The 16029-nt window shown below is 55.6% G+C and overlaps 1 protein-coding gene across 5 annotated transcripts in view; it reads right to left on the bottom strand.

Moving 5' to 3' along the window:
• Positions 1–16029, bottom strand: part of MYO9B (myosin IXB) — an 89226-nt gene that overhangs the window by 4728 nt on the left and 68469 nt on the right. For 4 of the 5 annotated variants that reach the window (XM_041761016.1, XM_041761018.1, XM_041761020.1 and 1 more), the window contains 19 exons: positions 15744–15783; positions 14543–14665; positions 13612–13692; positions 12266–12376; positions 10835–10957; positions 9465–9614; positions 9215–9381; positions 7663–8577; positions 6837–6909; positions 6518–6642; positions 4709–4842; positions 4303–4490; positions 2725–2823; positions 2429–2602; positions 2299–2340; positions 2000–2111; positions 1034–1107; positions 395–587; positions 178–306 (listed from right to left, as the gene is read on the bottom strand). In XM_041761016.1, coding sequence (XP_041616950.1) covers positions 178–306; positions 395–587; positions 1034–1107; positions 2000–2111; positions 2299–2340; positions 2429–2602; positions 2725–2823; positions 4303–4490; positions 4709–4842; positions 6518–6642; positions 6837–6909; positions 7663–8577; positions 9215–9381; positions 9465–9614; positions 10835–10957; positions 12266–12376; positions 13612–13692; positions 14543–14665; positions 15744–15783 — 3053 coding nt within the window. The remainder of the gene's footprint in view (positions 1–177; positions 307–394; positions 588–1033; positions 1108–1999; positions 2112–2298; positions 2341–2428; positions 2603–2724; positions 2824–4302; positions 4491–4708; positions 4843–6517; positions 6643–6836; positions 6910–7662; positions 8578–9214; positions 9382–9464; positions 9615–10834; positions 10958–12265; positions 12377–13611; positions 13693–14542; positions 14666–15743; positions 15784–16029) is intronic. The other variant, XM_041761017.1, reaches the window with a different exon arrangement.

The following is a 16029-nucleotide window of genomic DNA, read 5'->3' as shown; positions in this document are numbered from 1 at the left end:
GGTGCCTCCCACTGAGTGGGGGCTGGGTTGGGTGTATGATAAGATGCAGAGCCCCAGGGGGATCCTGGCCCTGCCTCAGACTAGGCACATGCACCTTTCGGACCGGCCACAGTGAGCACCTGTGGTTCGAACCCCGACTCTGACCACCTGCCCACCCTCGCTGCTGCTGAGACTCACCTACGGCTCGGAGGAAGTCGCCGTACTGGGCAAAAGTCATGAGGGGCTCGGGCAGCTCTCGAAGCCACTGCTTGAGCACGCCAGTGATGGCATGGATGGGGAAGTTCTCCAGCTTGACGGCTGCGGGGTCTGTGGGGAGGCCAGGGCGGGGCTGGTGAGGGCAGGCAGGGGGGCCATGCCCGCGCCCCCACGGTGCCCACCCACCCTCGATACCCACCTGTCTGCAGTGCCTGTCTTAGCTCCCGAGTGCGGTTGGCGGCGCCTGACTTGCGGTAGAGGCCCTCGGTGTATAGGCCATGCATCTCTACATGTTCTAGAAGCTTCTCCAGCACGATGGGCACTGAGGCCTTGTCACTGGTCAGGCTGTCCACGCACACGCCGAAGTGGCCTGGCTCGGCACCGGGCTCGCTCTGTAACACCAGAGGTGGGGTCAGGCCTCCCGTGTGGGCTCCATCCCTCCCTGCAGGCTGCTGGGGGCGGCTGCCTGGGAAGGTGAGCTTGCTGATCGCCGGGCAGGGGTTCCCCACAGCTCCCTCAGGGCAGATGGTCCTGCTCCTGCTGCAGCCCCAGTGCTTGGGACCCTCCTCCCTTGTGCTTCCCTCCCTCTGGAGGAGGGAGGAGCAGGGCTGGAGGTCTGAGATGCACATAGAAGCCCAGTCCTGTCTCGGGGGACTTCAGGGGTCTCTGACAGAGCCGGAGTGTGCTCTGCTGACACCAGACCAGCCCCTCCTGCCAGCTCCCTGCTCCTACCTGACACCTAACCTTGGTTTCGCACCAAGCACACCTTCTCCCCCTATGGCTTAGGATGGCCTCACCCAGGTGTTCTGGGGAGGTTCCTGGCCCTGCAGGGGCTCACCTTTCTCCCGCATGTGTAGGAACAGTAGGTCTGAATCTTGTGCACACACTTCTTGTGGCAGGTCATCTTGCACACTAGGAGGTCATGGGGGGTGTCACAGATGGTGCATCAAGGGCCCCAGGGCCCCAGGGCCACCTGCCCTATCAGCCAGGGATCCGCTGACTGGCTTCTGAACTTGAGTCTAAGAATTTCTGCCTTGATTCCCATGACAGGAAGCCCCATGGGCAGATGTTCACAGCTGGTGACTGTTAGTGGCCTTAGAGCCCGGCCAATGGGACAGGAGCAGGGGTTTGGGGAGCCATACTTGAGAGAGAAAGTTAGCTGAGACCAAAAAAGAGGGGGCACCAAGTGTCCTGGTCTCAGGAGTATCTGTGACGGACACAGGTGGATAGGTTGCTCCTTACACGAGGACTGAGGAGACAGGAGACCCGGGCAGAAGACAGGGGGGCTGATCACAGAGGGAAAACACAACTGCCAGAGACCTGACTGAGCTGGCCCAGGGCTAGACCCTCCTGCCAGCTGGGTCATCCTGGACTGTGTCTGTGTCTCAGGGCTCCTATCGGGGTGCCTGGCCTTGCCTGCCACATGAGGCGGGGGACTCTGGGGGTCTGGAGAGGTGCTAGTGGTTCAGGCAGCAGGAGCAGTGGGTTCCTAAGCTGGGAGGTGGGACATGGGGTAGCCTGCTGAGGGGGGTCATGTGGAGGGCAGGCTGCAGAGGAGGGTGGGGGCCTCAGGGCCGGCTGAGAATCGGGATTTACCCCAGGGTGATGGTGGGAGGACTGAGAGGGTGAGGCATGGCCAGGGCAGTGTTCCAGAAAGTTCCACCCTGTGGCTCACATGAAGGCCCAGGTGCACAGGGAGGGGTTGGGGACATGGTGAAGGGTTAGGAGGTTTGGTGGAGGGTAGTGGGGTGTGAGGGGAAGTGGTGGAGGAGTTAGGGAATGCTGGAGGGGGGCGGGCACTCACCGCTGCAGAGCAGGGCCTTGTCCATGAGCCAGATGTATGAGAGGCACTGCTCACACGACTGCGGGATGCTCACCTGGTAGCTGACGAACACATGCCCGTTGTGGTGCTGGGCCTGGGGGCCACAGGGGAGGGTGTTGAGTGGCCAGGGGGACCCTCCACGGTCTCACCACGCGGCTACTCAGTGTGATCATAGCACGTGGCATCTCAGGGCTGAGGTGCGTGGTCACCATTAGGGCTCCATATGGCCGAGCAGGCAAACACACTCACGCATGCTCACGCACACATGCACAAATACTCACAGCGCGATCCTGCTTCCGCTTCTTCTTCTGAGCTTTGCTCTGCTGTGAGGGAGCACAGAAGTGAAGTCTGGATCGGCCCTGGGAGCACCCCTGCCTCCCCGCCCACCGTCCCTGAGGCGGCACCACCAACCTTGGGCGGCTCGAAGTCATTCTTAGTGTGCCCGCGGGTGAACTCGTCAAGCAGCGACTGGAAGAGGTTGAGGACCAGGTTGGTGTCCTTTTCACCCCGCTCTGCTGCCAGGTTGTTCACCACAATCTGGTAGTTCTCCATCAGGTCCTTGTAGCCGACGTGGATCTTCCCGTTCTGTGGGGACGCAGGCGTGACCCCGGTGGGACAGACAGACAGAGGTGGGGTAGGGGGGGTGCCCTGGAGAGGGCTCAGGAATCCCCACAGGGGCCCTCCCCAGGGCTGGGGGCTGCACGTACGGGGACGGAGTACATGGTTTTGAGGTTGCTCCTGAACTTCTCAGTGGCTTCGATGAATAAGCTCTCGGTGGGAGTCTTTTGAGAACGCAGATCGTTTATCTGGAGAAAAAGAGATGCCCTGATGTGGAGTTACCCAAGGCTTGGCATCTGATTGGTTGTTGCTCTGCTCCATTCCAGGTCCTTCTTTCATTCCTCTATGATCCCAGCAAAAAAATCCAGGCCCTCTGGCCAATCCTAGTCTTTCCAATCCTTTCAGTCCAGGTTTAAACTAAACACCCAGCATCTGGGGCTGGATTACGCTAGGGGCGGGTGTTAAACAGCATCCCTGGCCTCCACCCACCAGATGCCAGTAGCACTCCTCACTCACGACAGCCAAAGATGTCTGCAGATGTAGCAACTGTCCCCTGGAACACAATCATCCCTGACTGAAAACCAGTGGTCTAGCCCGGGCCCCTCCTTCCACCCGACACAGGTGCCGAACACTGAGCCACGCCCCAGATGCATGTCATGGTTACTGATTCACGGCCACCATATACAACAAGTGTTTAATCAGCATCTGCTCTGAGACCCAATGCATTTTGTAAAAGTGTATTTGAAGCAAAATAAGTTGATGGCCAGGGCTGAGCCACAGTGAGGCCACCGGGGGATGCAGGTATGTCCGGCGCCGTCCTGGCTGCAAGCACTTCCATTTCAAGGATGAAAGTGGGGCAATTACCCCTAAGGGTGCTGAGAGATAACAGAGAAAGTGTCTTCAAACAGTATATTTTGAACTTCCTGGGCAGGTACTGCCAGATAAAACTCATTTGCCTGGTGCCCACCTGCACGCACAAGTGCACACACCTCTGCAGGAGAGGACTCTGGCCCAGGCTACACCCCCTCGCCTGAGGCTCTCAGGACAGGTATGTCCCAGAAGTAGGCACTCTGGATGTTAACACTGTTCCACGTGTTCTGTGCAGTCCCTGTAATCAGACCCACTGAACTTTTTTTTTTTTTAAGATTTTATTTATTTATTCATGACAGACACAGAAAAAGGAGAAGAGAGACAGAGACACAGGCAGAGGGAGAAGCAGGCTCCATGCAGGGAGCCAGATGTGGGACTCGATCCCGGGACTCCAGGATCATGCCCTGGGCCAAAGGCAGGTATGGAACCGCTGAGCCACCCAGGGATTCCCCACCCCCCCCCACCTTTTTTAAGTAAGCTTTATGCCCAATATGGAGATTGAACTCATGACCCCAAGGTCAAGAGTCACGTGCTCTACCAAGTGAGCCAGCCAGGGGCTCCCACACCCACTGACTTTTCACACGAAATTTAAATGTCCACGAGGAGCAACATGAATATAGGCTACAGATGTTCTTAGGTGAGCCCAGGTAGAATTTTGCAGTAAAGGAGCTGATGTCAAGTTTAATAATAAGCATCTGGTTTCTGGAATTTTCTGTGTTGGAACTGTGCATCTGGACTGTCTCTTCCCGGCATGCCGAGGGTTCCAGAAACTGCCGGGTGATGAAAACCCTTCTGGGGATGCCCCGGCCTGACTCTGTGTGTGCCCCCAGCCCCATAGTTGCCCTCAGAAGACCCACCTTGTTGAGCAGAAACTCATCCAAGTACTTGAGCTCATTGGCATTGGTGATCTTGCGGAACACTGACTCCCGCCATTTCTCTGACACTGTGATTTTGCCAATCTTAAGGTTGCGGTTTTTCTTCCCTTTGCCTCCTGGCTCCTTGGCATGCTTCTCACCTGCTGGGTGGCGGTGCTGGTGGCTGGAGGCTGGACAGAGAAGGAATAGCCAGTGAGGTGGGTTCTAGGGGAGGCAAGGGTCACACACACAGAGGACCAGGACCCTGCCCTGCTGTAACTGGGGGCTGCAGACAAAAAGCACCCCAGTGGGGGGACCAATCAGCCCCGAGGCCCTGTGCCCAGAACCCGTCCCCAGGGACCCTGGTGGCTCATTCCACCCTCCAACCCCAAGGCTGCCTGGGACCAACCTTCTAGATTCTTTTTGGTGGTGGCGGCTTCCAGCATGGTATGCCCGGGTACTGTGTTCTCAGTTTCCTCCACACCCTCCAGGCTAGATTTTTTATCCTTATTCTTATGCAAGAAAAGTCTTTTAAAAGTGGATCTGTAGGAGAAAGTAAGGGGTTTCCTTTAAGCCTCGGGAAGTGACAACAGAAGCAAGGCTGAAGAAAAGGTGGTCTTACTATAAAAAGAAAAATAACTCTTGTCTTGGTTATCACTAGAAAGAAATGCTACTAAAAATGAGATTCATATGTGTGAACGGACGGGGAGTCAGGTGAAAAAGCAAGATGCAGAGCAGATATCACAGCATGACCCTATTATCTTAAAAAAAAAAAAGAAAGAAAGAAAAAAAAAAGAAGTAAAACTACCCTCTGCCTGCTTATGTGTTTTTACGGGCCCAAGTATTAGGAAAGGAAATCAGAAGGAACAAATGCCAAATCGTGCAACGAATGGTGCGCCCCACAAAAGATGTGTCCATGTGCCAATGCTCAGGACCCGTGAGTGTGACCTTATTTGGGGAAAAGGTCTTGCAGGGGCGCCTGGGTGGGTCTGCCTAAATGTCTGCCTTGGGCTCAGGTCATGATCTCGGGGTCTTGAGATCGAGCCCCCATCAGGCTCCCTGCTCAGCGGGGAGTCTGCTTCTCTCTCTCCCCCTCCCTCTGCTGTGCTCTCTCGCGCTCTCTCTCTTAATAAATAAAATCTTTAAAAAAAGAGGACTAGAACCCTTACAAAAGGGGCCCTTGCCCTTCCTGCCATGTGACGCCCCCGTGAGTTGCCCTCTGTGAACCAGGAAGTGGCCCCCACCACATACTACATCTGCTGGTGCCTCGATCTTGAACTTCTAGCCCCCAGAAGACATGTCCATAGTTTAAGCCACGTAGCCTGTGGTGGTTTTGTTACAGCAGCCCAAACGGACTAAGACCTCAAGATGAGGTCATCCTGGGTTACCCAGATGGGCCTCAAATCCGGGTTCAAGCATCCTTATAAGAGAGAAAGAGAAAACACACAGGAAAGAGGAAAGTCACGTGAAGATGGAGGCAGAGACTAGGGTGATGCAGCCACAGCTGAGGATGCCTGGAGCCCCCAGGAACTGGAAGAGGCATGGAGGACCCTTCCCTAGAGCCTTCCGAGCGGGTGGCCTTGCCCACATCCCGATTTCGGACTCCTGGCCCCCTGGGACCAGGAGAGGGTTGTTGGAAGCCCCCCTGGTCTGAGGTGCTCTGTTTTGGTGGTGGGGTGTCTCTGTAGTGGTGGGCTCTCTGCCTCCCTCTGCCAGCCTGTTCTGGACCTTCCTCAGCCTCCAGTCCCTGCATTCAAAGCTCCCCTGTCCCACGGCCCATGCTCTCTGTTCTGTGATGGAACCACCTGGAGCATTTCTGCAGGGGCTTCTGGGGACAGAGCCTTGGCCCAGTTCCTTCTAGCCATGGACCCAGGAAGAGCTCCAGAGGTAGGGGGAAGCAGGGAGCTGGTTTCGATACCATAAAAAGCCAAATGGAAACTGTCTACCTGTGGCCCCAGAGGAAGTGACCCAGATTGGCTCTCACCTTAGTGGGAATCATTAGGCTGGCATGCAGCCACACTGCACGTGAGGAGGTCATGACCTGGGCTCCGTGAGGGATCTCTCCTCCTAGCCCTGGGCAGACACCTGCCAACTGCGCTTCATAAATGCCATCAGTTTAGGAGACCAGACTGCCCTGAGACGGGAGGCCCTGGCAGGGACCCTGGGCAGCCTCTCTCTGGTCACCTGAGCCACCTCCCAAAGCAAAGCTCACACTTACTTAGAGTCGGCCTGGGCGCCTGGGGACAACCCGGAGTCTGTGCCGGCAGATGTGTCGCCTGACTTCTTTTTCTGGACGGCCAGCTTCTTGCTGCTGGGCTCCCCGTCCACGGTTTCCGTAGAAGGCTGCCAGAGAACAGGGCTGGGTAAGCAGAGGACGGCGGGACTTGCTGGAGGGAAAGCAGGGGTGCTTTGCCCACCACGCCGTCCATCCACCAACTTCCCTTCTCTTTTAAGCTGCACTTTGGGGAGAGCCAGGGCAGCCGGGGTGGAAGAGGGTTTGGACCTGGAGGGGTGGGAGCTGCAGCCTAAAGCTTTACCTGAATCTTGGTCTGGGATGGGGACGGGAGGAGCTTGGAGACGTCGCTCGTGGATAAGGAAATGCGTCTGTCCCTGCGAGATCACAGAAAGGTGGCTTTTATTTCCAACAGTGAGTTAGGAGACATTTTTAGTTGTCCTGACTCGGGTGGGAGGAGGCCAGGGATGTTGCTCCACGCTCCACAGGGCACGTGACAGCCCAGCCCAGAGAACGAGTTGGCCACAAGCGTCGGCGTGCGAGGCCGAGAAAGCCCGGCCTAGCAGAAGGCCTGCATCTTTCTCCAGCTCTTTCTGTGTCTGGCCACGCAGGCCTCTGGGAGGAGGGGCTGGGGACTCGGAGTCACTGGTGTGTAGCTAACTAAGGGTCAGGCAAAGTGTCAAGAGCTGGGCCCCTTCTTCAATTCCTGGGTGAGGGTAACCACCCCTATTTTCTGATGAGAAAACGGAGACCCAGGGAGACCCAGGCAGGCTGGGAAATGGGATGTCGCCGAGGGGCTGCCTCCCGCAAAGCCAGGGATTGTTGTGTAAACAGCTCATTTGGTGGCTGTGGGGGGAGAGGAGGAAGACTCAGGGTCCCAGCTGCCACCAAGCTCTGCAGCTCCTGGCAGATGCCAAATCTTCACTTTTTCCTGCCGCTTCTTCCCTCCCTCCTCGGGGCTCCCACATGCCTGGTGTTGGCTCCCAGGCACAGAGCCACTCACGTGTTTCTGGGACACGTGGCACTGCCCTGGTCCTGCTGCCAGGCAGGCCTCTGTGCGTCCCTCCACCCTACCTGCCCAACACAGCTGGGCACCACGGTGTTCAGACAAAGGAGGGCCCGGGGCTTACTCTGTAGGTGTGAGAGCAGCCCCCACAGCCCGATGCCGCTCGCTGAGGTCCAGGGACTGGCTCAGCATGGTGCTAGAAGCAGCAGTCATCAGCTTCTTGCCCCGCCATAGCTCCACGGCGCTGGCCAGCCGCTCAGAATCTGGGTCCCGGTACCGTTGGATCTGGGTGGAGCTTCCAGGGCTCTCAGGCCTGTCCTGTGCCCTCAGGTCACCACCCAGCTTGCTCTTGTCCTTGGGGGTTTCAGGGGTGGTGCTGGGGGTGGGCACGCTGACCGTACTGTCCAAGGCAAGGCTGGTTGGCCGTTCCACGTGGCCAGGCATTGGGTCCCCGCCCTGGGGCATCTTCAGGGTTTCTCCTGAGAGCTGGCTGGCTGGCATGGCCTGCAGTGGCTCCTCGGGCTGTTTCTTGGAAGCATTCCCTGTCTCTGTCCCCAAGTCTGAAGGAGTTTCATCTTCTCTGTTCTCCTTTCTGTCTTCCAGGAGGCTCTCCTCTTGCTCTGGTAGAGTCCTTTCAGAAGGTTCTCTGAGAGCGCTCTCTTCCTTGCAGGACTGTATGTGTTTGTTTTGGAGCTTCACGTGCTCCAGCCCTCTCTGCCGCCGTGACTCACGCTTCTCTCGGCTGCTGGGCACTTTCTCGTGACTTTCAGCTGCATTTTTCTGGGGCAGAAGAGCCTTCTCTGGGCTGGGGACCTCCTTCTCTGGTTGGGAGCTCTCTGCCAGGGGCTCATCATTTGGCCACACCTCAGGTTCCAACGCCAAATGCTCCCCGTCCTCTGATGGTTCTGGGTCCTGCCTGGGCACCTGTTCTTGCTTGGCCGCCTGGCCTGGCCCGCCCTCCGCTGTTTCCTCCCTTAAGGCTTGCTGGGCTTCCTTCTCCTCTCCAGCCTTCTGCTTCTCTGCGACCATCTGGCTGAAGCTGGTGTGAGAAGAGAAAAGCAGGTAGGTTCAGCAACACACATGACTGCCACCTCCAGAATCCACTTAGGGCATCAGGGACCCCCTGTGCTACCCGCGGGCTGGCGGCTAGGCTCTGTCCTGCCAAGTGGGGTGACCCTGGCCCTCAGGGATGGTTCTGGAAAAGCAGAAATGCCTCAGCTAGAAAAGGGAGATACAAGAAATGGCTATTTATTGTCATGGCCACCTCTGCCCTAAGTCTCCCTGCTGTGAGAGGAAACTGTTAAGAAACTCCTGAATTTCTTTGGGGGTCGCTGGCTGGGTAGATGCCTGAGCTTTACATATAAGCATGGGGTGAGGGGAATCCGCTATGGGCTGGTCTTACTTAGCAGCCTGAACCCTCCAACTCTGAAGCCAAGTGTTTCATCAATGGGCTCAGGGTGGGTGGATTCAGTGAGGTGGGGAGGGGTCCCTGCTAGAGAGCAAGTCCTGGCAACAGTGACCTCAGCCTTCATCTACAGGTGTTGCCCACCAGCCCTGGAACGTCTCTTTGGGCGTCATGTGCCCAGATGGCTCTACTGGCCAGGTGGCATCTCAGGCAGCTCCTGGGGCCAGGGGTGCTGGAGGAGGGATGGGAGGTTGGGCCTTGCCCTGCTCACCTCTTGCGCTGAAGGTGACCCCGGCAGAGGCTCTGCAGGCGGATGATGCTCTGTCTCCGGCGCCGGTAGGCCATCCGCTGCTGGTAGCCCCTCCATGCAGCCTGGATGTACACGGCAGCCTGCGTCCTCTCCAATGCCCGCCGGACGCGGTAGGATCGCCAGCAGGCCTGGGGGTGCAGTGGGCAGTCAGGGACTGGGCATGTGTGACCCCGGCTGCCCCGTCCCTGGTCCTGCAGGACCTCCTTAGTACCTGGATGGTGATGGCTGCCTGCCTCATCTGCAGGAAGTGCCGGCGTTCCAGCACCATTCGGAACCAGCTCTGGAGGAGCAGGATCTTCCGTACGACCTCCCGATGCAGCGTCTCCTGCAAGGCTTGCCGCTCTGTTTCCTTCAGGAAAACCTAGGGGGTGTGGGCACAGGAGGGGTCAGTGAAGCCCCCAGAATCCCTGTGCCCCATAAGTGCATAGACCAAGCTGGTGTGTTGCCTGACCTGACCAAGGGGAGGTTTTTGTTTTTGTTTTTGTTTTTTTTAATATATTGAGAGAATTCTAATAATGTGAAGTTAACCATTTTAACACAAATAGATCGGGGCATTTGGTACATTCACAACATTGTGCAAACAACACCAGCTCCAACACATTTCCATCACTCTGAAGAGAGACCCATCCCCATGAGCAGTCACTCCCCAGCCCCTGGTAACCACTGATCTGCTCTCTGTGGATCTTTCCTGAACGTTTCATATACATGGGATCATACACTATGCAGGCTTCTGTGTCATGCTTTTCGCTCATCACATTATATGAATGGCCCAGTTTAAGGTTTTATTTATTTATTCATGCTAGACACATACATACACAGAGGCAGAGACACAGAAAGGCGGAGAAGCAGGCTCCATGCAAGCAGCCCAATTTGGGACTTGATCCCAGGACTCCAGGATCACACCCTGGGCCGAAGGTGGCACTAAACCGCTGAGCCACCCAGGGATCCCAACAGACCACAGGTTTTTAATCCATTCATCAGCTGATGGACATATGGGCTGTTTCTGCCTTCTGGCTGTTGTGGCTAGTGCCGCTATGGACATTCAAGTATAAGGATTTGTTTGAACGCTTTATTTTCAGTTCTTCGGGGTCCATACCCAGGAACGGAATTGCCGGGTCACGTGGTAACTCTAGGATTAGCTTGTTGGAGAATGGTGAGGGGGGTTTCCATATCAGATGAAGCCCTAACAGGAGTTGACTTTAGCGCTTATTGGACAAGGACAGCAGCTGGTGCCCCAACAATAAGAAGCAACCAGCACATACGTAGAGGTGGTAGATGGTGTCTGAAAGGAAGCCTTCTGCCAGACATTAAGAGCTAGCAAATGGTACCAGACATCCTGCAGTAACCCTAGGCTATGTGTGAGGAAGCCAGGAACCAGCGTGATGCCCAAGCCTCACCCCTTAGAAGCACTCCTGTGCCTTCTGGGAAGAAAGAATGTGCTGGGCCCCAAGAAAGACACTTCCTTAGCACAGCCCTCTGTCTTTCGGCATGTAGCTTGGGACGTTGGGCCATGGGAGGACCTTACGTGCAGTGGTAGGTAGGGTATGGGTTTGTGGCCCCCAGAGGTGCAGGAGCCCTGACCTTGGTCTTCCCGATCTGGTAGTTCCTCTTGTCGACGTCCATCTTTTCCAGCAGGGCAGAAATGACCTCCCTGCAGGGCTGGGCATTCTTGGGCAGCAGCACTTGGAACTGCTCTGTGAAATCCTGGGTGATTTTGGCCAAGAAAAGAGAATCTCTGTTGAGAGTTCCGCCACCCATGAGGATATGGTGCTCCAGCGATTCCCTGGTCAAGCCAAGTTTCCAGAGCCAGAATGGCACCAACAAAGATAAAATCTCAGACTCTCTGAAAGGACTTAAACCTTGAGAAAGACCACCACACACAGAGTATTGGGTCTTCCAGGCACTTCGCGAGTGGCTCTTAAGGGCCTATTGGTACTGGCATTTTTTGGGGGGTGGCCAGGAAACAGGGCTGCCTTTGGTGGGGGAGCTCAGGCTCTATGGCTCATTAGAGCTGAATCATAGCTGGACACATGCAGCTTTTAAGTAAACAGTTAATTCAAAATTTTAAGAACCAAGCATTAGTGAAATACATCAGCATGTCCTCCCATTTCTGTGATTTTGCTTTTTCTATTTATGCAGGGTCAGAGAGGTGCTATTTCCATTCTGTGGATGAGAAAAAGGGAGGCATGCAATGATGAAGCCATGTCCCCAAGGCCATGTCCTGGTACAGCTGGATTGGGGACCAGGTGCCACCAGTGCCACCATCTGTGGCTTCAGGCCCAGGGCTCACACAGGTGATGCCAGTTCACGGCATGAGCCAGGGGTTCTCAACCCGGGCCGGCTTACCATTGGGGGTGTCTGGTGATGTCTGGAGACATCCAGGATTCTCCCAACTTGGGAGGGGTGGGTGCTCCTGGCATTGAGTGGGCGGAGATCAGGGATGCTGCTCAACATCCCGCAACGCACAAGGCGGCCCGCACAGAAAGAATGACCGGGCAGCCCCTAGTGTCAATGGTGCTGCAGCTGAGAAACTGCGCTAGCTGTTTGGTCTTCACTAATTTGAGGTTACTGATGATCCTTTGCATTTCTAAAAACCCCAGGGAGCCATCTCTGAAGTCATCACCTCCCTGGCAAAAGAGGAGCTCGGCCCGCTTGCTGCTGGTTGACAGAACACAAGAGATAGGTATAAAAGCATCCGTCACCGAAGATGCTCAACAGAGGGCAGAGCTGTACAGGGATCTGCTCGTGCAATTCCCTCTTCCCATCTTGGGTTGACCCCTCTGTATCCTTCCAGGCTTGGCCAGGGCCCAGCCACCTCTGCTGAGGAATCTTGCCTCCCCCTGACTCCCCCATGACAGAGAATAATCTGGTATAAATGCCAACTGTGCTAGGGTGGAGAAACCCTGGTGTAAAGTAATCCCCTGGGTTCCCGTTCCAGAGAAGTGCTCTCTCTGAAAGAGGGAGGTGACTGGCCCTCTGCCATGTGACGACAGCCATGCTTGTGCCACCTACCTGGAACGTGTACTTGGCACTGTAGCCTGACCTCCGGATCCGCACCGTCTCCAGCATGCCTGTGTAGCGCAGCTGCTGCAGCACCAGCTCCTCGTCGAAACACAGCTCTTTCTGAAACGGGGTATGAGCGATCAAGACATGTGCTGGCTGCTGGACAACTAAGCGTTGGCAGCCGGGGATGGGAAACTATGGGACAAAGTCCTGCAGGAGTCTGGGCATGAGCACAGTTAGGGAGCACAGGTGGGCCCCGGCTGGCTGGGAATGTCCCCAGCCTGGCAGCTGTGGGCACCTGGAGGATCCATCTTTCCTTGCTCCAGACATTCTTTTTGGAATAAAGAGGTGGGGCTGCTCAGCAGCAGTGCTTAAGGTATTTATCTCTTCTGGAAAAATCTGGCATCTGATCTGCTCTATTCCCTGGTGTCTGGAAGACCCATGACATTTCTTACTGCTTAATTTAAGATAATTTGCTGCAAATAATTAGTTCTTAAGGGCTCTGATCAAAACCTGAGCTGAGCTCATACTCTGTGCCAGGCCCTGGAGTAAATAACTAGGGATTTGGCCAAGAGGAGAACAGGGTCTGGAGGTGGAAGCCAGGTGCATATGTGAATGGGTCGGACAATGCCAGGGACTCCCTGGGCCGAGTTTTGAGGAAGGAATGGGCAGGAAACAGCCAGGTGAAGGCCCAGAGGAGGAATCCAGCTCCTTGCCCAGGAGGACAGAAGCTACAGAAACTGGTAGGGAGAAGCTGGGTTCTGGATGTTGACATAGCTTCCTAGGAGCAGCGGAAGGCCAGGGAAATGGGAAAAGGAGAGATGAAGCGGGCAGGCCCAGATCCTGAAGAGCCCCCAGCAAAGTCCCCAAGGGCACAGAATAGCCAGTGAACCCCTCAGGCAAAGGAAACTTAGCAGTAAGGACTGAGCCCGCCATTGGGGCACCCACTGATGCTCCATGAGTCTTTCCAGAAATATTCAGATCAAATGAACAGTAGGATCTATGCCTTTGCTGCATGACCTCAGCCCCTCCCTTCTGGTACATTTTCTGCACTGGCCCATGTGGGGATGCACCAAAGAACATGCTTGACCTGTCCTTCCTAGGGCTCTTCTAGGTTTCAAGTGATGTCCCTCCCTGCTCTTGGTTGGCCACCCAGCTGCCCTAACTGCCTCCTGCCAACCCCCCTCTACCTGGGACTGGCCATGGCACAACATTTACAGTTCCCAGAACCTGTGTGAACACCTGGTTCCCTGAGACTTTTCCTGGCCCTCCAAGGGGCACAGCAACACAGGAGCACCACCTGCTGAGCAGCCAGACCTTGGCCTTCACCTCCCCAAGACATGGGAGCCACTTACCTTCTCGGCATTGGAGCGGATGCAGCGGATAAAGAAAGGCTCTGCCTTTCCCAGTGCCTCCAGGAGCTTGTTAAGGGACGTCTGGGGAAACAGGGAGAAGGTTTTGAGATGGGACCCCCAGAGGCAGGCCGCTCAGTGGGAGGAGACCCAGTCACTCGCTGGCGTTGGCACTGATGCAGGATGTGGGAGGCTGTAGCTGGACATTCTGACTGGAGGCTGTGCTATCTCTGGGAGCCCCAAAGAGATCTGTTGGGTCCTCAGAGCTGACTGGTAATCTTCCCAGGCTCTCCCAGCCCTTTGTCTCAGTGGGAATGTGAGGTGGGGCCAGATAAATGCCTCCTGGGGATTAAAATGCTGGTCAGCCTCAGAAGCAGCACAGATGCCATGATTTTGGTCTTTGGCCTGTTCTGTACAAAAAGAATTTGTAGGAGCTCCCAGGTTAGGGAATTAAAAAAAAGCCAAAGTGGTCACAAAAGACTCAGAGTGAGGAAAGAGGAAGAGGACAAAAAAAAAAAAATAATGGTAAGTAAGGGTCAGCAGCAGCCATTGGGCCCCTTAAGAAAAGTGCCTCTGAGCTTCCCGGCAGCCAGGGGAAAAGGGAAACAAGCCCAAACAACACAGTTCAGTGGCTGCCTTAAGGCACTAACCTGCTACTTTAACTACTGGTTCAAACACGAGTGATTCTACCCCTACCCATCCTGAACATGTGGCAATGTCTGGAGACATTTTTGGGTGTCAGAATTGGAGGATGCTACTGTACATCCCATAACACACAAGATGGCTTCCGCCACGGAGAATCATCCAGTCCCAGATGGCAAACAATGCCAAGGTCAGGAACCCTAGAACAGCCATTTGTTGGGTTTGTTGTGGCCAAGTTACGAGAGCATCAGGTCGAGTTCAGCACCTGCCCTGGGCTCCCCAGGCTGCCTACCTGGAACTGGGCACTGATGCTTGGCGGCTTCTTTTTCTTGTGTAGGTGCAGCAGGGACTTGGTGGTTCGATCGTGAAGAGTCATGCTGATGATGAGCTTCAGGGACTTGGAATCCAGCAGGTTCTAGGACAGATACACGGGGGTCTGGCCTGCGCTCCTGGGGTACCAGGGGGCACTAGGAGGCCTCATAGATGCCCAGGAGCCAGGATTATGTTGCTGGGTGCGACAGCTCTTAGGATCCGTCTCGGGACAGTGTTGCTAGAGGGCAGGGGTTGGTGGGCTGGGCAGGAGGCAGGGGTGACCCTGGAATTGAGCCTGAGCTGTGCCTGGCACATGGCACCACCAGCTCTGGGAGGCCTGATTATGGCCTCTTCTGTAGCCTGAGTGCCCAGAAGCTGAGAGCTCCAGGGGGCCACCTTCCTCCTGTACAGCTTCAGGAGTGCCAAGTCCTCGGCACTTCTGCATGAGCTTATCCGGTGGGCCTTCCAATGTGTGCCAATCCTTAGTATCAGCTCACCAGAGGAACTAGCACTGGCCATCTGTTGGCCAGACTGAGAGGTTTTTTCTCACTATTGCAAATTCATGATCTGTCTGTGCACTGTACGTGGAGATAGACAGGCTGGGTGCACTTTCCTCAATGCCACCTACTGGGATCTTGGCTACTGGCAACACACAGTTGCCGCCTTTCTGGTGGGACTTCCTCTCCCAGCCTCCCAGAAACACCCGGGAGGTGCTGCATTCCATTCTGCCCTCCAGAAATGGTAGGTAACTAACGACCTTAAATGGGTAGAGGACCGAAGGGTCCTGTTGCCTCTGGATGGGAGAAGCTCTTTGGTGCTGTTCACACTCCTGTGGGACTGGGCCAAGCCCATCTCTTTGCTCAGTCCTCCCCCTGACCCAGCCTGCTTCCTCCTGGGAAACTCTTGTCAACATGCTTGTGCAAATATCCCCACCACACACCCCGCTTCCAGGAAACCCCAAGACACCTACAAAGCTTTTTGATCAGAGAAATTATTTTTGGAGGGGAGCGGGGGTAGAGGGCGATGGAAGGAAGAGGGAGGAGCTACAAAGCTAGAGATGTTAAAAGTGCCTCCCTCCACCAACACCCTTGGCCCCCTATTTTCCAGAAAGCAAGTTGAGCCAGGCGCTCTCAAGTTGGGCAAAAAGCAAGGTGGCCTCGGGCGGTGTCGCGAACGTTTACCTTTGGAATGAGCTGCTTTTGTTTGATACCTTTACTTTTCCTGTCAAAATATTAAAAACGGTTTTGTGAACAGAAAGAACACGGTGTCTGGATCTGGGTTAGTTCAGCAAAGCCTTGCCTCGCGGGTTAGATGGAGCGAGAGCAGAGAAAGCAGAGTTGGGGCGCGCACAAGTGCAACGAGGCCGCCGCACCGCCTCTCCGAGGCCTGGGCGGGTCCACCCCGTGCACGCGTGGGGTGCTTCTGTGACTGCACATGAGCTTCACTGGCCAGCAGCTGCCCCGGAGG

This window comes from Vulpes lagopus, chromosome 7, assembly GCF_018345385.1.
Source record: "Vulpes lagopus strain Blue_001 chromosome 7, ASM1834538v1, whole genome shotgun sequence".
Classification (NCBI taxonomy): domain Eukaryota; kingdom Metazoa; phylum Chordata; class Mammalia; order Carnivora; family Canidae; genus Vulpes; species Vulpes lagopus.
This window is presented reverse-complemented; position numbering and strand designations above follow the sequence as displayed.